General features: G+C 41.2%; 1 protein-coding gene across 1 annotated transcript in view; it reads left to right on the forward strand.

The window, feature by feature from the left end:
• Positions 1–25,829, forward strand: part of LOC129707785 (hepatocyte growth factor-like) — a 45,180-nt gene extending 19,351 nt beyond the window's left edge. Inside the window, 11 exon segments of the mRNA XM_055653094.1 lie at positions 1,086–1,219; positions 3,127–3,229; positions 4,608–4,701; positions 4,703–4,739; positions 5,999–6,028; positions 6,889–7,000; positions 9,160–9,234; positions 11,167–11,310; positions 13,390–13,496; positions 15,612–15,757; positions 20,050–25,829. Coding sequence (XP_055509069.1) covers positions 1,086–1,219; positions 3,127–3,229; positions 4,608–4,701; positions 4,703–4,739; positions 5,999–6,028; positions 6,889–7,000; positions 9,160–9,234; positions 11,167–11,310; positions 13,390–13,496; positions 15,612–15,757; positions 20,050–20,235 — 1,168 coding nt within the window. The 3' untranslated portion in view covers positions 20,236–25,829.
• Positions 25,830–26,518: the final 689 nt, after the last annotated feature.

Here is a 26,518-nt window from a genome sequence, read left to right on the forward strand (position 1 = left end):
GTACTTACTGGAGATTAGATGAATGAGGGGAGATGTCATTGAAAACTACCCGATAATGAAAGATCTAGACAGAGTGGACATGGGATGGATGTTTACAGTAATGGGAGAGTCTAGAACCAAAGGGCACAGCCTCAGAATAAAAGGACACACCTTTAGAATGGTGACAATGAGGAATTTCTTTAGTCAGAGGCTGGTAAATCGATGGAATTCATTGCTACTGCCGGCTATGGAGGCAAAGTCATAGGGTATTTTTTAAGCAGTGATTGATAGATTTTTGATTAGTAAGGGTGTGAAAGGTTACAGGGAGCAGGCTGGTGAATGGGGTTGAGAGGGACAAAAAGATCAGCTGTAATTCAATGGCGGAGTAGAATCAATGGGTTGAATTAATTCTGCACCTATGTCTTATGATCTTAATTTGCATTTTTGAATAATCTCTCCGACATCTTTAATAGCTTATGGTTGCATCTATGAGCCATTGTATTCTAATGCTGTGTTTCTCTTTAATAAATAGTCATGATATAGCATGGAAATATCTATATTTAGAATATTGTCTCAAAATAATTAGAATATCTTTATTATCTGAGTTATCTATGCGTAATGAAGAGAGACACTTTTGGTCATATCTTTACATACATTGAGGGTAATATCAACCAGTTCAAACAACACAAGACAGTGGAAGACAACAAATGGCACAGTGTGTGATCATTATCAGTCCTTACATTTTTCTGGCAAGGAATCTGTTTCAATCCCCTTATTGGCAGTGAACAGCAATTGCTCCATCAATAGTAGAGGACATGGGACATTCTGAACCAGGACAGTGTTTTGCTTGTTGCCGCCACAATGCCGAACTGTCATATCAGTGATGCTCTAAACTCCATTAGTAATCATAACATGAAAAGGGGAGAGTTTGAAATTTAGATGTAAGTGCATGTCATAGACCGTGGTATTTGAATATGCTATTCAATTAGAACTTGTGTATTGAGTTATATAAGGTATATTTTGTCATTTTGTATGGAGTAAGCATTCAATCTGTCCCATTACAAGCCTTGTTCATCATTTAATACTCACTCATTAATGCTGCACAGGGACCTGAACAAAAATCACTGCAGGAACCCTGACGGAGCAGAAGCCCCCTGGTGTTTCACGACGGATCCTGAGATTCGAGTAGCCTACTGTTTTCATATCCCACGATGTGAGGATACAACCCCACCGTCTGAAGGTAAAGCAGACAAACAGCTCTCCGGATCTTACACTTACATCAAAATTCAGCATGTGGAGAATTTCTTCAAGTATGAAAGGATGTTTCTAAATTCAGATATGAATGCTTTAGATCTGAATTCCTGTTTTCCTTCAATTCATTGTATATACACAGCAATTAACTTCAGACAATCACATTTAGAAAAACATTTAGAATATGAGATGACAAGAGAAGCATGCACCTGTCCTGGCCTCTACACATTCCTGTGCACGTTCCTGTGTAATGTGCAATATTGATGAATAGTAAACATATTGGTTTCACACAGTATCAGTCAGCGTCTGAGAGTGGCTTGTGGAACTAGAGAGCAGGTAATGTGTTTCTGATCTTTATCAGAATTTCTGAAACAAAGAACTAATATTTGCACAGCACCTCCATTACGCACGTTACCCTGGAGGTTTCAATGATTTATTGATGCACTACCTGTCCAGCTATTTCAGTTGTTCAAGAAGGAACTGTAGATGCTGGAAAATCGAAGGTTGACAAAAATGCTGGAGAGACTCAGTGGGTGCGGCAGCATCTATGGATCTAGGCAACGTTGCCTATTTCCTTCGCTCCACAGATGCTGCCGCACCTGCTGTGTTTCTCCAGCATTTTTGTCTACCAGCTATTTCCGTTCCTTTTTTATGTTACGCCAGCTGATGCATACTGTAGAATGGGCTTGACTTGCCCAAAATTGGTTGACTTGAGACAGAAAAGGGGGCAAAACCCAAAGGGGTCAAATAATCATTCAAACAATCTTAATTCAGAATTCAACTCTGGAAGAACACTTACTTTATCAAGGTGTTCAAGAAGGAACTGCAGATGCTGTCTGAAGAAGGGTTTCGGCCCGAAACGTTACCTATTTCCTTCGCTCCATAGATGCTGCTGCACCCGATGAGTTTCTCCAGCATTTTTGTGTACCTACTTTATCAATCTTTCTTGTTCCTTTTTGATTCCTTTTTGATTTCCTTTCCGTGGTGATTCTGAGACATCGAAAAGATTGTGGAAAGGCTTTGCTGCACATTAATGTGAGCTTTGCAGGAATTCATACACACATAAAGTTGTTCACAAGTCATCCTACCTCAAGGAACCGCTCTCTCAATGTGATTCATGGTGCTAGGCTTTAGTTATGGAAATTAATAAACGATCAGGAATTCTCTGCAAAAAACATTTATTCTTTACCTGGTGTTGACAATTCTGCAATGGTATTTTTTCATCTTTTAAACTATTCAATATATCTTACTTTGATTAAACCAAATTAAAACTGTTTTCTTTTAAAAAATAATGTCTCCATGTTCATTCTCTGTGCTCCAAATTAGCTTTCCTCTGCAATGCAGCTCACTTCTGTCAAACATGGAGAAACTGAATTTTGTTTTGACTTGTAAAACATGGTGATGATCTCAATAAAATGTTCTCTGATCTTTTCTCGACATGTTACAGGACCATAGGTTATTGAAACATAGAATCCTTAGTAGGTTAGAAGTGGGATAGCTGAAGAAAGTTGACAAAACGCACAGACCAATTCAGGCTCAACAGCAGGATCCAGTTAACTAGTGAGATGTGGGAATACTCTATGTTAGTTTTGGAATTTCCCACTGTGAGTGCAGAGTCAAATCTGGGAAAATGTTGCCCCAGATGTAAGTAGGATTTTGGATACAATCAGGTGGATTAAAGGGAAGAAGTGCACAGTGGGTGTTTTACACAATTATGTTGTGTTAACTCACTGGATCGTCCACATAGATTGGCCTTGTAAAAGCAAACCCACACTGAGCCAATGGCCTTAAGAAAAGTAGGAACAATGATAATAGAAAAGAAGCTCTAAGATGAATCGAGAAGATGAGTTGATATTGGAAGATTTGGCTTAAAATTGATGTTTTCTTTTTGTGCAGAGTGTTACCAGGGTACTGGAGCCGCCTACAGAGGAACTGTGGCTCAAACTCGGGCTGGTTTATCATGTGCACCGTGGGTGAATTATGCCCAGATTTTCGAAAGGTAAGACATTATTATAATTCATTATTTCTAACCTTTGTGAAATACAAGTTTGTTTCTGCTGATCATTTGTTGGGGTGGGACTTGCAACAGATTATTGAATGATAGTTTTTGTAGCAGTGACCTGGATAATGGCGTGGTCCTTCTACAAACAGTTAACCATGGTGCACACAGATTCTTCAAGCTAATGCAATGTTTATTGCCATTAATTGCCATCCCCTTCACATTCTTCTTTGTGACAAAGAAACATAAAAATAAAAAATTCCATTAATCTATTATCAATATGTCTGGTTTCCCTCCCATACATTTTCCAAACATATTCTGTGCTGATTTGAAATTTAAATCCTTGAAATCCGCAGTAATTTAGTGATGGGTTATAGCGATGAAGGTTCAAAGGTCAGTTTATTGTCACATGTACCAATTAAGATACAGTGAAACTCGAATTACCATAGAGTCTTTAAGCGTAGGAACGTGCCCTTCAGCACAATTAGCCTCCACTGGCAAACATGTCCCATCTACACTAGTCTCACCTGCCTGCATTTGGTCCGAATCCCTCTAAACCTGTCCTCTCCATGTACCATCAGGCATGTGCTGATTTTGGTGTTAAATTTTTTCCACTTTTGCATATTGTCTGAATGTGCACAGTGCAACTACACAGCACATTTTGAGCAGTGTAAATGTGTGACTGGTTGCTGCAGTAATGGCTCATGGTAGTTGAGGCATGAAAATTCCTCCATAATTTGGCAGATAACTTTCCAATCTGCTCTACTCTTCTTTGTGCTGCCGGTATTCCTACAATGTGAATGAATTCCACACCATTGATGGAATGCTTGATCAATTGTCCAAATATATCCGTGGAGAATTATCATTCTGATTTCCAATTGAAGTGCTGATCACTCCCTCCTCAGTAGGTTGAAGAGCACTAGCTACATGGCCCTATTTTAGTAACTGTGATGCAGCGGTGGAGATGCTGCCTTGCAGTGCCGAAGACGAGGGTTCGATTTCGACTACGGGTGCTGTCTGTATGGAGTTTGTATGTTCTCCCTGTGACCGTGTGGGTGTTCTCTGAGATATTCGGTTTCCTCCCACACTCCAAAGACATACAGGTTTGTAGGTTAATTGGTTTGGTATAAGTGTAAATTGTCCCCAGTGTGTGTAGGATAGTGTTAATGAGCGGTGATCGCTGGTCGGTGCGGACTCCATGGGTCCAAGGGCCTGTTTCCATGCTGTATCGCTAAACTAAACTAAACTGAACGAAACTTAAAATTTGATTCATTGCTGATGTGAAATTATATGTTTGTATAGAAAGGTTAAAAATACATCCTGCTGTAATATTTTGAAAGGAATTGTTGTGTAACTGCTGTCCTTTAACTCTGTGCAGAACCATACCGCATACTAACTCTGTCAGCCTTGTGAAGAATTACTGTCGCAATCCAGATTCGGACATACATGGCCCCTGGTGTTACACTAATGATCCCTCTCACCCCGTGGGACTACTGTGCCATTGAGCCTTGTAAGTACCTCAAGTTCTAGCCCTGATTGCGTAAGATCCATAACCTATAATGCTGTTGCTCAACAGCAGCAATGATCAAGACTGGAGGTTGGGATCTATTAATCTGAGCAGGGCTTTTTGGGTCTGTCTATTTTTATTATTTAACTCAGCAAAAAAAAATTGGAATGTTCCGCATTGTGTAGGTTAACGCTCATTCGTCAAATGAGTCTGAAGTTGTTGCCTTTATTTCTGATACCCTACGACATAAGTGTAGCTGCCCTGTATTCTCAAGGTTTGTGCATTTTCTCTAATAGTAATGCAACACATAGTGATACAACCCTGCTGATAGGTCCCCAGCCAGGCTGCCACCTTTACAACTTCCAGCAGGTCTGCGGAGCCTTTGTCGTGTATTGGGGTTCTTTCTGTAATTGTATCCACTGAACATAAAGCAGCTTTGGAGACTCAAAAGAACGCATAATTATTATGCCAGTCAACTCTGAACTGACCTAAGGTGTAGCGATCTCCACTGTACGGCACATTATTTTAAGGCAATAGTAAACGTAACAGCTAATGCACACAAGCCACTTATCAACTTGCTTACGCCACCTAAACCAAAGCTAGCGAACAGAAGAAGGCGTTTGTTATAACATTTTTGACATTTAGGTGTTTCCATTGTTTAGTGCACATAGGAGTGCACTAATATATTCATTGAAGCCAGTTACAAATATTTGGCGTTTCTAATTCTGAATCCTCAGCCTCCACTGGAGAAATCATTTAATCTTTGAATGGTAATGGTGGATATAAATATAATCTATCCATGACTTTTAGCTACTATTTATAAACTACTTTTGACTCGCTGTTTAAATGGATTTTCATTCTTTAAGAAAGCATTTTGCAGATATCAAGGCTAAGCAAGAATTGTTTGCAATAACTGTGGAATAAACATATTTTTATGTTCTCTTTTCACTTGCCTACACAAACATTGGATCTACGATACACAAACATTACATCATAGCTTGCTGCAATTGGCATCTGACTGCATTTTAAGTAATCCATTGAACTTTGCATGGATTAGTTTGAATGGCATGTTTGAACTACTTCTAATTTTGGAAGGTTTTGACTAAAGTTGGAACAATGCAGGATAGATGAGTTTTATCTGAGCTCTCAGCGTTCCTAAAACTGTATTTTTTGTTCCTGATGGATACTTAAAGCATGTTTATCATGTTGCCTTTTATTCCTTCGATTCAAGGAATATTAACTTTTGTGTTCTTTCTATTTAGGCGACAAGAGAGCCAATGTGCCCTCAACAGGTAAACTTGTCTTATCCTTTGTTATTTTTATGGAAATATTCAAATTTAGTTTCTTGATCCAGACCCCATGTCAAAACAGATCTGACAATTGCGATCTGACAATTGCGATCCGACAGTTTGAACAGAATCTTCACACTTTCCTTGCCTGCAAATAATTGCTGTCATCTACTCTCTGCTGTCTCCTGACTCCACAGACTATTGTTCATCTTTTGAACCTCTTTTCTTGTGATATCCTCCATTCAAACCTGTTTTCTTTTTCAGATCTGATTCAGAAATTCATTCCGGAAAGTGCGCAGTTCTTCTTAACACAAACCCAGTGGAATTATATGCAGTATAATTAATTTGAAACTATACCACTATTATAATGCAATGGTTTGGAGGGGCGGGGGGGGGAATTCAATACTGTTGTGTGGATACCCAGTTTGATCTTTCGAGAAGCTCTAGCTGCCACTTTTTTCTCTCCAAATTCCATTTATGCGCACTGTGCAAAACATTTATCTACCGCTTATGACATTGTTAACGCTGTCTTAATTTACTCGCATTCCACCATTCACACACCTTGAACCTAGAATTTATCGCTACATCATTGTTCCTACCAATTGAATCCAGCTGCACGATCTAATATCCTGCCCCACTGCCATCCCTTCCACCTTTTTGAGGGGCATGTGATCAACTGTTCAGATGGAGGTTTTGTAAGGATCTGGTGGTGGTAGAGGGGTTGATACAGTGCAGGCGGAATACTTATCATTTTTTGATTGCAGCATTATTAACAGTAAGAATCTTCATATTATTGGAGGACTGCAGTAAGTTTTAGCAATTCATGCAAAGCCTAAAAGTTAATATCAAACTTTTTTTTTCAGTTCAATCTCCAGCCAACACTCAATGCCTACGAATAAAGGCAGCGACAAGGATAGTCAATGGATTTCGAGCAAAGGCAGGAACATCCAGCTGGATGGTCAGCCTGCGGCACAGGTAAGCCGGTCCGAATCACAAACAAACCTTCCTGGCGACAGAAAAAAATGTGAGGGGTCTCATTTTCAAAGTGAGTGATCTACAAACTTTCCATGTTGACTGTTCCTGAACCCCTCTGTCGGTGGATTACCAGCTTCCTGACAGACAGGAAGCAGCATGGGAGGCTGGGAAAGCACATCTCGGACCCGCAGACCCTCAGCATAGGAGCACCGCAAGGCTGCATACTCTCCCCTCCCCTCTCCTCTACTCTCTCTACACCAATGACTACACCTCCACTGACTCCTCTGTCAAGCTTCTCAAGTTTGCAGATGACACAACCCTGATTGGACTGATCCAGGATGGGGAGGAATCTGCCTAAAGGCAGGAAGTGCCATCGCAACAACGTGGAGAGCAGTGTTCTTAGGACAGTGGAACTGATTGTAGACTTTAGGAGAGCTCCCCCTCACCCCACTCATCATCAACAACACCACAGTCACATCTGTGGAGTTTTTTAAGTTCCTGAGAACCATCATCTCCAAGGACCTTAAATGGGGGGCCACCTTCGACTCCACAGTCAAAAAGGCACAACAGAAGATGTCGCAGATTGAGGAAGCACAATATGCCACAGGCAATAATGGTCCAATTCTATATGGCCATCTTAGAGTCCGTCCTCACCTTCTCCATCATGGTCTGGTTTGGCGCAGCCACCAAGCACGACATCCGGAGGCTGCAGCGAATCGTCCGATCAGCTATTGGTTGCAACCTTCCCTCCATTGACGAACTGTACACTGCAAGGGCCAGGAAGCAAGCGGGCAAGATCATCTCTGACCCCTCTCACCCTGGCCACAAACTCTTTGAATCACTTTCCTCTGGAATGAGAATATGGACAGTCATAGCTACCACAGCCAGACATAAAAACAGCTTTTTTCCACGAGTAGTAGCTCCACTCAATAACCAAAGATCTGTAGCCTCCTTTTGCTCTGGTATTTTATTTAATTCACATGTTTAATCGATAATGTTTTATTATTAATGCTCAATGTTTTATGTGTCATTCCTAACTGTCATTGTATGTCATGTTGTCATTTGCAGGAGGAGCACCAAAGCAAGTTCATTGTATGTTAATACATGGCCAATAAAATTATTCATTCATTCATTTCCCCCTCACTGTGAAAGAACTCATGATAAAAACAACTGACGTCTGATGCCCAGTAGTTTGGCGTTTTCCCCTCTATCTTTGTTCCATTCCTTAGTTTCATGTCCACTGTGGGAACTTCATCCAAATGATGGCTTTTTTATTTAGATTTTTTTTCTATTGACCCTGAGATGAGTGCAGATTGTTCCATTGCATTCTCCATCAGCTGTTTTTTTATGAGTGTGGTTGAATGTTGTGCCACAGTGAATGCATTCCTCTGGGGTTTCAAATCTTCTCCTTGTCTATTTGAGATGGGCCTAGGACCTACTATGTGCGTTAACAAATCAGCAGATAATGGGATTGAATGTATGTCTAGTACATTGCTCTAGTACTCGGAAAGTTAAGAAAATATAGTAGAATGACGAATCTTAACCCAATGTTGAATTTAAGAAAAATAAGTTGATGAAGCCTCATTGATTTGCTCTGTGTACTAATACCACTTTTGGGTGGCACTTTGCTGCTTTGAGTATACATGCACCATTTTGTCATGTAAATGCATTTAAACTGCACACAATGCCCTGCAAAAATTATTTGGACTGGTTTGGCTTGTCATTCCAGTACAACATGAAGTTGGCTTTAGATTTCCTGGGCACTTTATGAACTTATTGTAAAAACTTTAATGGAATGAAAATGCAGATGTTTTTTTCTTCTCCATTACCCCATCATTCCCCCCCCCCCCCCCCCCCCCCCAGCCCACTACCCTATCCCAGATCCCTCCTAACCCTAGGAGTGCATTTATGCAACATGTCATGCTCTCTCATGACCTGCAGTTGAACTGATTATTGAATGGATGTGATTTACACACTGTTACTGTTGGCTTTGTACCAACAGTACAGCCTAATATTACCGTGCAAAAGGTTTATGAGCATTTCCTACACTTTGCACCTTCAAAAAGGATGAAAATGCAATGCAGTATGTACTTTATTGATTTGTAAGTGGCTTGAGTTTATTCTGTAACTTTAATAAAATTTGTCCCTCTCTCTTTCAGAGACGTACATTTCTGTGGAGGGTCGCTGATCGAAGAAGACTGGGTTCTCACAGCCAAGCATTGTTTCTCCACATGGTATTAAAGCTTGATCACTTTAACTATCTGTTTAAAAGTTAATGCAGTCCGTTATCATCTCAAGCCTGAAGTCCATCTCTGCAGGGTTGGTGGAAATTCAGAGAAGGGAAGCAATTAGTGCCACCCGAGTATTCATTAATAAACCAAATAAAATGCTGGAAACACTCAGCAAGTCTGGCAGCAGTTGTGAAAAAAAACAGTTAGCCTTTCTTATTGAAGACTCTTTTCCAAGAGGTAAACATATCACATTTGTTTTGTTTTTATTGACTGGAGTGTTATAAGTTCAGAAGGACTTCTGCTGTATGAGCACAGAGAGTGGATAAATCAAGGTTGTTGACATTGCATCAGTGGTTTGCTGAGAATAGGTCCATAAAGGATAAGAAACAAGAGGAAGGGGTCCAGATGAGTCGGGGATTCGGGGATTGTTCACATATCTGTAAAGCACCTTGAATTGCTGTTTGCACGAGTGGTGCTATACAAATAACTTGCCTTGCCTTGCCATGGGGGTAAAAACTCCTGGCCAAGGAAATGGTCATGGATGAAGAAGAAAAGTCAACATCATGCTAAACCCAGGATTCATTGAGAAACATTGCAAAAGCAGAGATTCAGCCAAAGTAGAATTTAACAATGGACACACAATGAACTGCAGAAACTGGAATTTTGAGCAAAACACAAAGTGCTGGAGGAACTTAGCTGCATCTGTAGAGGGAATGAAAAGGGAAAGTTTCAGGTTGGGACCCTTTTTCAGATTGTAGTAGGCTGGAGAAAGCTGGATAGGAGGTGGGTCGGGTCAAAATCTGGCTTGTGCTAGAGGGTACAGGTTCATCTTGCATACAATGTAATAATGAAGGCTCCAACATAATATGCAGCTTCAAAAGTGTGGGGCAGCTATAATCCCAAATGGCTTTAATACTCAATAATACTTTAATAGTAGCACTCAGTTGTATAGATGATGATGGTGAAAAGTTAGTAATTACTTAAGGGCCTGTCCCACTTACGTGTCCTTGGCACGCAAATTACGCGACCTTGTGGTCGCGTTGAGCCGAGACGGTCCCACGAAGGTCGGGCGCGATTCCATGCATGCGCACAGCCGTCTGGAGTGCGTGACGTCATTTGAAGATGGACACAAAGCTGGAGTAACTCAGTGGGACCGGCAGCATCTCTGGAGAGAAGCAATGGGTGATGTTTCGCGTTGAGACTTCTTCAGTCTGAAAAGAAGGGTCTTGACCGGAAACGTCACCCATTTGCTTCTCTCCAGAGATGCTGCCGGTCCTGCTGAGTTACTCCTGCATTTTGTGTCTATCTTCAATTTTCTTGGCCTCGCTCTGGGAGTAGAAGTGGGGGCGGATCCGGACCGCAATGGCCGTGAGCCCCAGGCCGAGTTTGGCGATCATTTGCCTGCTTCTGCTTCTGCTGCTGTTGAAGGTGAGATGTTGCATTGCACCAGGGTCTTGGGCCTGTCCCACTTTGGCCGACAGGCCGTTGGCGCGTGAAGATTTTGTTCACTACAAACATTTTTGTGCATCAGTTCTGAAATGGTGATAACATTTGGTGTTCAAAATATTTGAGCACTTTCACATTTGAATGGCGTTAATAGTCAACTGTATTGGATCATTTTAACTGCATGTCAGGATTATTTCATAGTGTGTAAATTAATCAACAAAGCAATCATTACCCATTGTATCTTTTAGGTGTGATCAAATGTGTATGTGGTTGACTTTAACCTAGTTTTTATCTTGATCATTTTTATATTAAAAGAAAGCATTTGAAGAATAATGGATAATTTTGACTTGCTTTGAAAAAGCACACAGTCTCAGACTTTCATCCACTCACCTTTGAAAACTGTCACTGTGATAGTTTATGAACCTGTAGCCATCAGCACATTTCTGTCCAGATTTTTCATTCAAATAAAACGTGTTCCTTTTCTTGTAGTAAACCGGATTTAAGAGGATATGAAGCTGTGATGGGAATCCTCAAAGATGACAAACGTGAAGAATCCCACAAACAAGTGATGGGAATTTCTCAGCTGGTCTGCGGCCCAGAGGGATCCAATCTCGTGATGTTGAGGTTATCCAGGTTGGTCATTTAACACTCGGCTTTAAATGTTATGGTCAAGGAAGAGGGCATCTGGGCCAAAGTCCGTTTAAAACATTTTCTATTATTATTTGTAGTGCATGTTTTCCCAGAGCTTTACATCTCCATTGGAAATAATATGTTACATTGTACTTACTCTTCAGCTAAACACTTCTGATCAGCTACTGCTTACAGGAAGTTTTTATACAATGGATTTAAGGGATGTAGGAATGATTTAGTTGTTATTTATTCATGGGTTGTGAGGTTTGAAACTCGGATCGAAGTGCCTGCCAATTGCTAATAGTCCTTGATCTGAATACCTTGATGGTTAATTTCAAAGGCAGTTAGGAATAGATCAATTTCTGATGGAACTGGAGTTACATATGTGCCTGAATATAGATATATCCTCCCCTGAAATAACCCAGTGGGTTGTTTGCAACAATCCAGTGGTTAACAGCTCTGGATTTTCATTCCAGGTTATTCGTGCCCTGTTGTTGTGGTAGGGCTTTGGAATTGAGCGTATTAACCACATTTATTGACCACCATATTATTCTGTCCCAGTGTGAGATGGGGAGTGGTAGAAGCAGAGGCCACAACATATTTTCCAATGGAAAATTAGATATCTATTTGAAGCAAAGCACATCAGAAGGGGGAGAATAGAGCAATGGATTGTTTGTTGAATGCTTAGCAAACACCCTGCATGGATGTGTACAACCACACTGCTCTATTAATGCAAACAAATAGGATTAGTGCAGATGGGTAACATGGTCGGTATGGACATGATGGGCCAAAGAGTCAATCTCTCTGTCTCTAGCTAAGAGATAGTTGTCTGGACTATAAGTCTATGGGGAGTGACCCATCTTCCTGCAGACATCCAGTTATGCCTAAACATGGGCCAGCACCAGAGCCAAAACTGCTTGGAGTTGGCGTGACTGGCCCACAGCCCAGGTGGCCATAAGGTGGCAGTATATAAAGGTTACAGTTAAGAACCAAACATCAGTTTTTTGCATTTACATTGTAACCATGTTGGATGAGTTGGATGATCAGCCATGAATGGCGGTGCAGGCTCGAAGGGCCGAATGGCCTACTCCTGCACCTATTTTCTATATTTCTATGTTCACACCAAAGCACTTGGTTGCTGGTTAGCCCAAGCCGTCTGGCAACTATGTCCAGCTTCCCACTTGTACAACATTTGTACGCGTGTTTTGAGCAGTGTTTGATCTAGCCACTGTTGTTGGCTTGCAAAGTTGTTTCTGCTATTCAGTTCCACCCTTGTCCTTTGTACTGGGCGTGCCAGTCTATTAATATCGGCCAGCACAGTGGATTTTGCGTGTGAGAAGTTCAACTGGTGCCGGCTGATTCACTGACCATGGGGTTTGATCATGGAAGCTGGTCAGAGCTTCCAGTGGGTGGGTTGGACAGAGTCCCTCTCTCACTGCCCACTCATTCGGTGCTTCAAACACTCACTGCCACTTCACAGCCCCAGTCATTTCATGAATTTGTGTTTCTAGCACTGTTGTGAATTACACAGTTTCCTAAACTAAATGTAACCGCTCTCCTCGTGTGCTCCTAACATCCTCCACAAGTGCTCAGCCTAGAACATTTTTGGGCATTAGATTTTGTTTTCTTTTCTTCTGGCTCTCTCTTCCTTGACTTTTTCTGCAGAGAGTGCAATTTGTTGTAGATCGGCCATTTGTTGATGTGTTACAAAAGTTTGTGAATGCAGTGCGGAGCTCCAGAGAAACCTGTTTGAAACTACCTTGACCCCAAGCAGAAATCATCTATCATAGCAGAGTAGAAGGAAGGCCAATGACATTAATGATGGATACTGAAAGCAGTGACACTGCCCCTTCCCTACTGGCAAGAAAAACAACCTCACATAAAGGTTAAATGATGTATATTTAGAAATAAAATAACAGATTGAAATGTGGATTTGAACTTTTGTACTGCTTTTCCCTGAATCTTTGCTTTCCCTGAATGTTGTTAATTGGATATTTAAGAAGTAGTGGAATTTAAACATGCACAGATCTTCCTGCTAGTTTTATGCCCTGGAATATTGTTCTATTTTAATTTCCTTTCCAGGCCGGTGAAATCTACCTACCATGTCAACAGAATCAGTCTACCAGCGTCTGGATGTGTAATACAAGAAGGTGTCTACTGCAATATTTCTGGATGGGGAGAAACTAAAGGTGAGTAATCGAGTTTTTAACATTTTCAAAGTTGGAGAATTCTTCCAAAATATTCTCACGTCTTGGCGTATGTGGCCTGCATTGGATGATGTACATTCATCACTGTCCCATTAATGGGTCCCTTGGATTTTATGCATAATGATTAATTTAAGCTTGGTCGATGAGAATTAGGGATCTTGCCCATAGTTTTTAGTTTCATTTTTCTGCCTACTCACCCAGTCCTTGCCTATTAGACTGAATGATTATGTTTTGCTCTTCCTGAGGATATGTCATTAACTCATTTTTAAATCCCAGACACTGGGATAACTTGTGTCATCCACTCATTCTAAATATTTTAATCAGTATCCCAGTAATCTGAATGTATTATTCAATAAGGCAGGTGAAGGGAAAAGCTTCTTTCCATTGTGGGTCTGTGAGTTCAATGTTGGAAAATAGGTGCACTTACCTATTGACCTTAAGGTGCACTTACATCTTGACTGCTGTGGTGAAGTATCTGGACAAATCTGTAGAACTCAACTCGAACTTCACTGGTCCACTGACTGAAAATTGGGCACATCTTATAAAGAAAGCTCCTGCCACATCTCCACTTGGCCAAACAAAAACTTATGCTTATGGTTCAAGGTTCCACAATAGGACTTGTCTCAAGTTGAGTTTAGATCCATTTACAAAAGGCTCTTCAAGTTGGAACCCATTTTCTGAGGCAAACTGCCACCAGTTGGCATTCTTTAAAAGGTTTATTTCACGCCAACTTGGAAGCTGGCTGGTGGACAGTAATGCAATGATTAATGTGGGAGATTAGTTTTAAATTAAAAAAAAATAGATTGATCACAGCTGGAGAAGTGTCCATTTCAAAAAAGCTATTTTTGTTGTTGCTGGAGGCATAATCAGATGTTAATTACATTACACTGCAGTGAAAGGGAAAGTAAGAATATGGATTTTACCATTAAACTTTGGTAGGTCATGGAAGTTTTGCAAATACATTTTAGTGAGAGCCTGTTGGGTAAATGGGGCTGAGGAACATTGAGAGGTTGCTGCCATGATTAGTTTGGGGAGGATGTGAGTGGCCATGAGTAGGTATTGGCGTGGTTCATAAGATCATAAGGTCAAGTGATAGGAGCAGAATTAGGCCATTCTGCCCATCAAGTCTACTCCTCCATTCAATTATGGCTGATCTATCTCGCCCTCCTAACCCCACTATCCTGCCTTCTCCCCATAACCTCAGAACCTGTACTAATCAAGAATCAATATCTGCCTTGAATATATCCACCGACGGCCTCCACAGCCTTCTGTGGAAAAGAATTCCACAGATTCACCACCTTCTGACTAAAGAAATTCCTCCTGATCTCCTAAAAGAATGTCCTTTAATTCTGAGGCTATGACCTCTAGTCCTAGACTCTCCCACTAATGGAAACATCCTCTCCACATCCACTCTATCCAAGCATTTTACTACTCTGTAGGTTTCAATGAGGTCCCCCTCATTCTTCTAAACTCCAGTGAGTATAGGCCCAGTGCCATCAAAGGTTGATGGCTTTGACCAAGTGAGGCCCCACTAGGAAAGTTTAATCAATAAATTCAATTTTTCTCTCTGCCCCCCTTTTTGTCCGAGGTTCAGGTCCTCAGCAATATTTGCCACACGGGGTGGCCATTACCTCTATGGTTGCCTGTCTACATTGATCACTGATACCATTTGAATTAACCTCTGCTTTTTCTTGAGAATTTTGCATTTTTTCCACAGTTCAACATCTGCATTTAGCATATGTTGACACATGTTGAGAGATGAGCGTATTTTAACAGCTTCCCAACCATCCCTGTTTCTGCTGGCAAGAACATTTTGGCACCATTTAATTTGACTGAAAATGGCTCCAATCCTCTTTCTTTTCCATTACTCCAACTCCTCATCTATTCTTATCAACAATGTTGCTTTCAGCATTGAGTAATGTATTAACATTAATGGCGGACAGCTGCTGATCTTTTTTTCTTCAGAAGCTAATTGAATTTTTATTTAAGGTGTTTTCTCCACACCCTATTTTTTTCCTTGCATGTGTATCACTGGGAAAGTTACGTAGCTGGCAGATAAGCTGCCATTTTAAACTCATGATGTTGTTTTACCTTCAGGTACAGGTTATGAAGGTGAACTAAAGATAGCCCAGATCCCTATCGTTGGGACTAAGAAATGCAATGAGTACCATCAGGGAAAAATCCAAATTAATGAAACTGAAATCTGTGCCGGTGAAGAAGAGGGAACTGTTGGTACATGTGAGGTAAGAGAATCATTGGTGAGGTGAAATGTAAACGTCAGAGAAACTGTTAAATGCAAACCATGTTACTTAAATGCTACGACACAGAAGTTGGTCACTCAGCCCTTTAGGTCCATGCCAGTTTCCAGCAGAAAAGTCCATTAGTCTCATTTCCTCTCTCTGTATCACCCTGTAACCCTGCTATTTATTCTCTCTCACATGCTCTATCAATTCATCTATCTATATAAAGGGGTAATTTGCTACAACCAGTGAACTAATCAACACATCTTTGGAATTTGGGAGGAAAATAGAGCTTCCTGAGGAAACCTTTGAGGGGAATGTGATTTTGTTTATTCAGATTTTAATTTGATTTAAGTTGAGGTATCTTTCAATTTGTACCTGCAATCATGTTTGACAAAATAATTTCTTGGTTACTAAGAAAACTTCAGTCAAGAAAAGCATCAACTTTCAGTATTAATATTAATAGCTCCAACAGAAGAAATATTAAATCATTTACCACCCCCTACTGGGTCATCATGTAAAACCACGGCCCAGCACATTCACAAAAAAGGATTAAAGGTTAGGAGTTTATGAAATGTTTACAAAGGTCACATGCAAAGTAAAATGCATGAAATTATTTTTCTCTAAATTGCTGGCACAGAATATCATTTGTGAAAAAATTAAAAAGATGACCTTTATTGGCTTTTATTGATTAAAACCAAAACAATATAGCTCTACTGTATGTATGATGTAGATCATAGTTTGACTCGTGCATCAAATCTTAACCTAATGTACTTGCAACTCCATAAGTAATTAACTGGTAGGGTAAATATTCTTAAATGAGAAATAAATAATGGAGATCAGAACCTGCAAGGAAATGCTACCTGACTCTTTCAGTGGGAGCATCACCAAGGTCTGGTTCCTTGTGCAGATGTGGAGGTCCCAGACTTGTTGGCTGTTCTTTGTTGAAGCTATCTAGAGTCCATTAGTGGAGTGTGAACTCGCTGCAGTTCCGCTACAGTTACATTGGGTTTGGGCAGGTCTGCCAAGTTGAAGCAAATCATCAGTTACATGTAGATTGTCACTCATTGCTTGCTGCTCAGTGTTGCTTCAAGTTAACAAGCATTTGGCTTGATTTTTGTTTTAATTTGCTGATATCCAAATTGTTGGAAATAGTTTGTGGTGAATGATGCTGTGAGATGTAATGAGAAATGGTTCAGGAAAATCTTGTTCAGTTATTAGATATGGTAATTGAAAATCCATCCATCCAACTGGACTGGAATGGTGAAGACTTCAAACTTTGCATTTGGTATGACATCCAAGGCCCTGGGGCTTGACTGATCGCGTTCATTTCCAAAGCAGTATCCTCCCACGGCCTTTCACTGCATCTGTCAGTAATTTCCTGTGGACAGCGAACATCTCCCCTCTTTTCCTCTTTTCTCTGCACCATTTCCAGTGATGGAAAATCGTGGAATTCCCTCTCTCCCATGTTGTGTATTATGTTGAAACATGCAGAGAAAGCAAAGCAGCACAAAAATGTGGAGGTCCCTCTCTCCTATGTGTACTTGGTTTTCGAGTAAACTGCACACGCTGGAAATACTCAGTCATTTTCTGTTTTGGTTTTGTTTAGGTACTTTTGGCAAGTTGTGATCACTTCCACAATTACATTCACATCTTATTTTTAAGCAGAGAAGATTAGCTTGAATCAGTACAAGATTTTCATAATACAGGGCCCATTGTAAAGTATATAACTGTATGATTAGTGCTGCCTGGTCATTGACCTCGTTCTCATGGACAGATGGCATGAATGTGTTTCATAGACTGCATGAGTCAGTCAGGTGTAGGATTATATGCAGCAAGGCTCGAGAGTCCGATTGCTAGAAGAACCTTGCTATGGCTTCAGCATCTCACCTCATAACACAAACCCTCTGAAGAATGTGTTGTATAGTATTAGATCAACAACCCAGGCAAGTCTGCACTCAAAGGTTTGCAAAACCTTGTGGACAGTTGCCAGTGAGGTGACCAAGTCTCTCTCCTTTGCTGGTCACTGCACACTGATTGCCATAACCTGCCCTGCCACTCCAACTCTGTCTATACCTTGCACTGAGGAGATGATATAATGCAAACCCTAAATTAATCCATCTTAATGGAAGGATTGTGCAAGAATAAGAAAAGAACATTTTTTATCCAGATGTGTTTCATAAATTTCTTGCCCCCTTCCTAACCCCCCCCCCCCCCCCCCCCCCCACCGCCCCACCTTTCTCTCCCAACTCCAGTCCCATCCCGACCCCCTGGGAAACTGAAGGGATCGCCAATCAACTGCCATGGATACAAATAATGTCATACACAAGAAAGGGCAGATGCTGGTTGACGAAAAGTGAACACACAGTGTTGGAGTAACACAAAGACGCAGCAGAATTTTGGAAACGTCACCCATTCATTCTCCCCAGAGATGCTACCTGTCCCGTTGAGTTCCCACGGTAGACTCACGAGTCACTACGGTAAACTCACGGGGCATCTATGGGGCATCAACGTTCTTACAACGAGTTTAAACAATTTTAATTTTTACTTCAAGAGTAAATTTGACTCGTGGAAATCTTTCACGAGTTAACAAGTTTCCCAAGTACCTGCCGTTAGCGTTACGAGTTCCGACGTTCCAACTATGTTAATTCTACCTGGTTACCACGAGTTTGATTTGTTTTAAACTCGGGATCACTCGTGGGTGGACTCGCACCATGAGACAGGGGTTTAACTGTAACAACTACTGACAAAGCACAATGTAAAGTGATGCACCTAGTTTTGGATTTATTTTTCCTGTCAGTGCTAGTTGAAAATTGGGAGGAGACAGTGATGGAATAGAATTGAAGAGGCATTGCTGAGATTAACTAAAATAACTGACAGAAGCATTGTTGAATACATATCCAGACTGTTTAACAGAACCTCAAAGTCAAAAATTTGAGAAACATTCAAAACCTAAGGGCAACAACAATAACTGGCTGGTCCCGTTTGCCTTGAGTTTTAAAGCCATTTTACATTGTCAACAATAAACACCCCCTATCTAAAACATTACAGCCAACTCATGTTGAAACTGTGTGCTGCTAATGGTGAGAATTGGGAGGCTGTTGTTGTACAGGCGCCATTAGTGTTGACCGATGAAGTTTTTCATTATTTTAATTGCATTCTGTTTAGGTTTAAAGATAGATAGTTGGATGCACTGTTATGGCGTGTGATCTCTGGCAGACAAGAGAAGGAAGCTTGATGCTGGAACAGCATGGGGTGGGATTTGCCAGCCTCTGATGGCCTGTGATGAGTTGCCAAAATAATTGTTTTGTTTCATTGCTCATGAGTAGCTATTTCTGTCACTTTGAAAATTAATTGTGATTCTCAGGCCAAATTTACATAAAATGTGCTATTTATTATTTGTCTCAAGGATACCGGCAATCTGAAATGTAATAGATGGCCATCATTCGTTTGAATCTAAATTGGTGCTAAACCAACAGTCTATGCATTACCTAACCTCATATCTTTTGTGAAAGATGGAATTGCATTATCAGTTATTGTATGCTGATCCTTGCAACAATTAAGGTGCTTTTCCTCATCAGACTCGAATAGGCCCACTAAAGTTATTCTCAGATGATCCCAGGAATGAGTGGCTTAATGTATGGTAAGCGTTTGACGGCACTGGGCCTGTACTCGCTGGAGTTTAGAAGAATGAGGGGGGACCTCATTGAAACATACCAAATAGTGAAAGGCTTGGATAGCATGGATGTGGCGAGGATGTTTCCACTCGTGGGAGAGTGCAGGACTAAAGGTCATAGCCTCAGAATCAGAGGCTGGTGAATCTGTGGAATTTTTTGTCACAGAAAGCTGTGGAGACTGTCAATGTATTTTTAAGGCATAAGATAGACAGATTCTTGATTAATACGGGCGTCAGAGGTTATCTAGAGAATGCAGGAGAATGGGATTAGGAGGGAGAGATAGATCAGCCATGATTGAATGGCGGAGTAGACTTGATGAGCCGAATGGCCTAATTCTGCTCCTATCACTTATGACATGACTTATGACTACTACTCATTCAAGTGAGTAATCATTTTAGTGCTTGAGTAGCTTAAGTAATATTGATTTCAGTTTTCAACTGGCTTCATATTAGTCTTATACTGTGCACATGGAACTTTAGTCACTGCTACACAAAATTACTTGATTTTATTAAAGAAACATGTCTACTAATTCCCAATATCAGGAGAAAAGAACACAAATAATAAACTGAACTTGCTGTAAGCCTCTAATTACTTATATATATGGCTTTTGTTTTGTAGAGGGATTACGGAGGTCCTCTGGTCTGTGAAGAAGGTGGCCAGAAGCTACTACAAGGTGTTATAATTCCTGGCCGAGGTTGTGCAAAACCTAAGCGTCCTGGAATTTTTGTGAGGGTGTCATACTACGTCTCGTGGATAAATAAAGTGGTTAAGATGTACAGAAGAAATAACCATGCAAGGAGATGAATGTACTGTATGTCACAGAAATCCTGTATGATTAAATATGTAATTTATCAACTGAAGAGTTATATTGCTGCAGATACTTGCCAAGTCTTGCAATCCTTTTCCTGATGAATGATTTCTCTGACTGTTTGCGGCCGATTATGTCTGTGTGTGTTTACCAGTTGGAATGGTCACTGGGCAAACCAAAGGTGTAATATGATGACTCGTGAGAAACGATTGAAGTGTTTTATGCAACTATGCAGTATGTAATTGTAAATCTTCTGCTGCACACTTGGTAAGGCTGCCTACTCTGTCGTGGAAAAATAATTCAGTAACTTCTACAAAACAATTAATGCTTTAATTCAAGCCGATTTCTTGGATATTCCTCAGTCTCTACTGATTCACTGAGATTGTGCCTGTGTCAGAATGAAAATGTCCAAATGATGTGTCCTGGATCACCCTTGTAAATGGGCTGCAAACAAAACACCTTTTACTGCTCCACTCAAGATGTGGGTTGTAGAGAACCTTAATTCCTTACATGTCTGCTGGTCAGGCGTGGATATTATTTTTAACCCAGGTTGTATTAGGGAAGGTGAACGAAACCTAAAAAAATGACCCAACGTCAGCATTCCCTTTGTTAGAGCAATGGGGCTATGGTAAAATATCCACAGAGCTCCCTACATCAGCCATTTGTTTGACTGCTAGCCAATAATTTTCTCCTGATCGGTAAGACTGCCATGACGTATATCAGAGAATCCTGAACACTGTTTATTCTCAACCGACTGCTCTTTCTCTGATCCCGATTAACATTTCAAAATTGTTTAACTGATGGAAAGAAAAATACTTTGCAGCTCATCAACTAGATAAGAGTGCTCAAAGTGCTGGAGTAGCTCAGCTGGTCAGGCGGCAGTTCTGAACAAGGATTTCCAGTGGCGCTGCGAGTTGGCTGCCTCGCCTGCAGTGGGTTCATGTTTCGACTTTTTTTGGTTTTTTTAAGTTTGTCCAAAAGTATGTTTTAGTAATTCTCTGCATGTGTTGTGGGGTTATGGGGGGGGAATAGGGGGAAACCGTTTTCAGGCACCTACCTCGACGGAGAGGCGACTTTCTTCCTTGTCGCTTCTTCGACCAACTTGCAGCTGGTTTGGTGCGGCCTTTCCTGGAGTCAGGCCCAGAGCTTCAGCAGTGGCGCAGCGGGGACTGTAACATCGCGGACCCCCTTGCCGGGGGTCGCCGGAGAAGCACTCTGACCGCTGGCCTGCAGCCTACAAAATCTGGAGGCCACGGTCTGTGGAGCTTCTGGCGACAGGCGTGGAGTGGACTTTACTTACCATCGTGGAGTGAGCGACCCCTCGCTGGGGGTCGCCGGAGACGAGCTCCGACTGCTGGCCTGCGGCCCACAACATCTGAAAGCCGCGGTCTCCGGTAAGGAGGTGGACGATTTGGGAGCTCCAGGCCGCAGGTTGTGCTTGACCTGCCCCAACGTTGGCGTTCTGACCATCCCGACCAGAGGGCTTGAACATCGTGCCGTTCGTAACGGTGACTACGGAGGGTCAGGGCCCTGACCACGGGTGAACAAGGGAGGAGGAGGACTGTCTGAACTCTATTGCCTTCTACCACTGTGAATAATGCTGTGGTGGGTGTCTGTGTTGAATTATGTTGTTTATTGTTTCTTTTTTAATTGTAACGCTGCATGGTAGATTCATTTCACTGCACCTTATGGTTGCATGTGACAACTAAATTTGAACTTTGAACAAGATCGGGAGGTGACATTTTGGGTCAGGACCCTTCATCAGACAGTCAAGGCCCCACCTGAAAGATCACCTATCGTGCACTCCAGAAATGCTGCCTGACCTGCTGACTAGCACTTTGAGTCTTTTTTTGTAAACTAGCATATGCAGTTCCTTGTTTCTACATTAGTTAAACAAGCTTACATTGTGCAAACTGATGGAACTTTAAAGGTTGCCAATGTTCAAGTTTCATTTGTTTAAGAAAGAACTGCAGATGCTGTCTGAAGAAGGGTCTCGATCCGAAACGTCACCTATTCCTTTGCTCCATAGATGGTGCCTCATCCGCTGAGTTTCTCCAGCATTTTTGTCTACCTACAAGTTTCATTTGTTCTTCATTGTCATTATAATTACATTTGTTTCTTCTTTTCCATGTTTTGCCCATTAGGGAGCTAGTTTGAGGATCGAATGGACATGACTTACTGTTTAACTTTCTATCTTTAGTCTATGATTCATTTTCATTAGTATAGAGAACGTTAAACATTTCTTGAAATGCAAAAAAGAACTAAATGCTGTGACTGCTTGAGTTGGATACTTTTCACTAGACTGCAATGGCAAATCCAACTGCGACAAGATGTAGAACTGTGTTGATAAAGACAAAAAGACCACAAATGCTGGACATCTGAAATAAGAACAGCTGGAGAATCTTTATAGTTCTAACAACATCTGTGGATCTTCTTCATCTTGCATATGGCATGCGTAGCCTAAAGTTGTAGGACAACTTGTTCTATTTGATCTTATTTGATTGTGCACTTGATTGCATTCGTGCCAACAGGGCAGACCACGTGAAGGTTGCAATCTCCTACCCCCATCTGTGGAGCAAGAAGCAGAGTTAAACCCCTGTCCCACGGTATGAGTTCATTCCAAGAGTTCTCCCGAGTTTGCCCTGACTCGGAGATTTACGTTAATGGCCACTCGTCGGTACTCGGGGCTCTTGTGGACATTTTTCATTATGTTGAAAAATCTTCACGAATCTTCCCATGCTTACCTGCCGTTAGCGAATTTTCCCGAGTACCTGGCGTTAGCGCTAAGAGACGTCCCCGAGCTCCGACGTACCCGCTAAGTTCATTCTCCGTGCTTACCATGAGTTTGATTATTCTTTTTAACGCAGGGGAGCTCTTGGAATGAACTCGTACCGTGGGACAGGGCTATTAAAGTTTCAGATCAGTGACTTTTTTATTATCTGCACTAACTTGTTTCTTTTATAGACAGTAGGCAATAGACAATAGGTGTAGGAGTAGGCCATTCGGCCCTTCAATGTGATCATGGCTGATCATCCCAAATCAGTACCCCGTTCCTGCCTACTCCCCATATCCCCCGACTCCGCTATCTTTAAGAGCCCTATCTAGCTCTCTCTTGAAAGTATCCAGAGAACCGGCCTCCACTGAGGCAGAGGATTCTCACAACTCTCTCTGTGAAAAAATGTTTCCTCGTCTCCGTTCTAAGTTATTCTAAATTATCCATTATTCTTAATCTGTGGCCCCTGGTTCTGGACTCCCCCAACATCAGGAACATTACCATAGAAAATGCTCCAACTGCTGCGTATTGCCAGCGGTTCATGTTATTTTGTTGTCGAGTTCTATGTATTGTTCTATTATAGAACAATGCATCTGCATTGAGGTGAACTGCGATGTTTTTAGAACAGCTGTGCAGAAACTTTGTGTAAATATTAGCATTAAGATCATTTTGGATTTTGGGTGCCCTCTATGTTAAAACAACAAAGGGAGCAGATCCAAACTATGCAAATGTAAAGGTCCTATATTAAATGCTTAATCCTCAATTAAACTCTCATATGCTGACCTGAGTCGGGGCAGCAAGCCTAGTATTGAAATTTGCCCAAATTTGGATTGACCAGGAGGAAGTTGCTCAAAGTGACCCATTGTTGATTCATTCATTGCAGTATATGAAAAGATGGGTCTTGCAATGTCTGAAAGACAAAGGCCCTCTACAAACCTGCCCTAGGTACACCACACTACCCTCCAACAATACAGATTTAAGGCAAGACTCGAAAAGATGGACCACTTCCCACATCTTGGGAAGCATCTCTTGGCAAAGCCAGACTTCATTGATGATATCCACTGTCACATTCAAACCACCAGCAACATTTCTATGCTGAGAGGTTATTTGAAAACTGCAACCTCATGATCATCTGGGTGGCCCAAATCCCTGTCTTCAGAATGCTTCGGTGATCTTGATTACCTTCAGCAGATATCTCAATGCACTGGAGAGATGCCATCAATCCAATCTCTGCACAATTACCCCATTCCATTTGAAGGATATTAGAACTGACATTCGTGACCCCTTCCTGCCAACATCACCAGCATCGAGGCCCTGGTTACACTCGGTCAGACACACCACTCACTTACTCGATACCAAAGTCCCAAAGCAGGAACTTCATTCCACTCTGGGTTGTGGGACGAGGTAAACGGGTAGATAGTGGAATGGAAGTGGAATGCAACAGCTCCATTGACTGCATCACCACACAAAGTGGAGAAGGAATCTTGAGCCTATGCACTGAGGTATGTCCATAAGTGGAGATAGGAAATCACCACCTCAGTTTAGTTTATTGCAAACCACCCACTTATTCAGCCCGTTGGGCACCATCTTCCCCCTTTGTGGAAAGGTCTGTGGTTCCCATTAGTCATCTTGAAACCCACAAAACCCACTTCTAAACCATCCTCGAAACCAAAGTATTGCCTCAGAAGAAAGAAAACATAACAATTACCAAGTTTCTCCTTTACCTGCTTGTTGATAGCAGTACTTTAAATGACCTTGTACATTGATGATATGTTTCTTCAAGTATTGTTTGCTATTTTGCCTTGAAAATATATTTTTCTTAACTATGCAGTTGCAATTTACAAAGAACTGGTTTCTTTTGTCAAAGAGTGTATAAGATGAAATAAATAATGTTGAAGATATTTTGCTTGCCTTTCTTCTCTCACTCCGTTTCCCAGTTCCTGGTGGAAAAAAAACATGCAGGCAGGCAGGCTCTTGGGACGATTTGATGCACATGTAAAATTTTTGTTCTTTTATCTGATTTTGTCAGTCTTTGGAATCCTGCTTGCAGATTCCAAAAATGTGCTGCTGATGTTCATATTTTAGTGTAGTAATGTAAATGAATCCTTGAAGGAGAGACATTGCTGCCCATTCCACTCTGGAGTTGAGAGGGTGGGGAGAGGGGGGTCTTGAACTTGAGATCCACAATACCTGTTTAATACTGATGTGCAATAGAAAATGCAAAAATGTCCCAAAATTGTTGATTTTGCCAAGGAGTGCAAATATTGTGATGTTACTGGCCGAATGAGGTTGCTGTACAAAACCTCCATCATGCTCTAGCCGCTCGACTTAAAATTAACTTAATGTTTGAAAAAATAATTGATTTTATTTTAAACTTGAGAGGGAAATTTGGGCTTTTTTTAAATCACACTGTATTTTCCTCTATGGCACTTTCGTAGATTAAACCCATTGCAAAGAAAAGCTGCTTGCATTGCATGTTATACTAATATTTACAAGATCGAATGCACAATAATGCTGTTTTTTGAGACTCGTGAAGACCATCCGTGTTGCACAATTCTGTATACAATTATTAACGTTAAATAATTTTTGAATTGCACATTCTGCAAATATTTAAATACAACTTTGGTTTCTTCTGTTGAGCAGGAGGAGCTTAACCATTTATCCAAAGAGAGTATTTGTACTACATCAAGCTAAAGTGACCATAATAGTCGGCCAAATCAACACTGATTTGTCCAGATAGCCCTTCATTTTATCTTCTGTCTTGATCCGAAAGCTGATTGATTTATGTGTTGTGCTTTTCAAAAATGAACCACACATATAATAAAAGTATAATTGACAATAATTTACAACTGTTTGTGGTTCTTGGTTCAATGTGCAGTGCTGGCAGCAACATTCTGTGCAGAAAGTGGTAGCAGCTGAGAATAAGGTATGGTGTCCCTGGTCGTTAAACTTTCGTACAGTTAGGTAATGAGCAGATATGCCAAATACTGCTATAGTTTTAATCATCCAGATAGTGACGGGTTTGCTGAGAACTATATCTAATGGTGCAGATTTAAAGCAAAGTGCCATCAAAATAACGTGAACATAGTGGGAGAGCGTGGGCAGGAGTTTAAGTTGTGAAACCATCCCTTGGGCATGCATCCACTTTGGTTTCATGCAAATTGTTTATCAACGGGCCTGCCAGTTATTTCACCATGCCACATGTTTAACAGATGGAAACTTAAAGGCTGAAGGATGGAAAACACAGCAGCTGAAGGGAGCAAAAGCATTTGTATCCAGCTGTGATTATAGGTCAGCAGGAGAAGGAGAGTATTTCACAGTCTCTACTGTTTGACCTGCCTCTATCAGCACTCTCCCCTCATTTCAGTCTTTGTGAAACTTTAGGAACTTGTGGCATGTGCAAAGCAATCTGTTTGTAAATAGTGCTGTACTCTGCCTGTATTAGGGTTATCATAATGAATGTTTCATAGAGTCTGAAGAAGCGCCTTGACCCGAAACGTCATCCA

Source organism: Leucoraja erinacea, chromosome 22 (genome assembly GCF_028641065.1).
Source record: "Leucoraja erinacea ecotype New England chromosome 22, Leri_hhj_1, whole genome shotgun sequence".
Lineage (NCBI taxonomy): Eukaryota > Metazoa > Chordata > Chondrichthyes > Rajiformes > Rajidae > Leucoraja > Leucoraja erinaceus.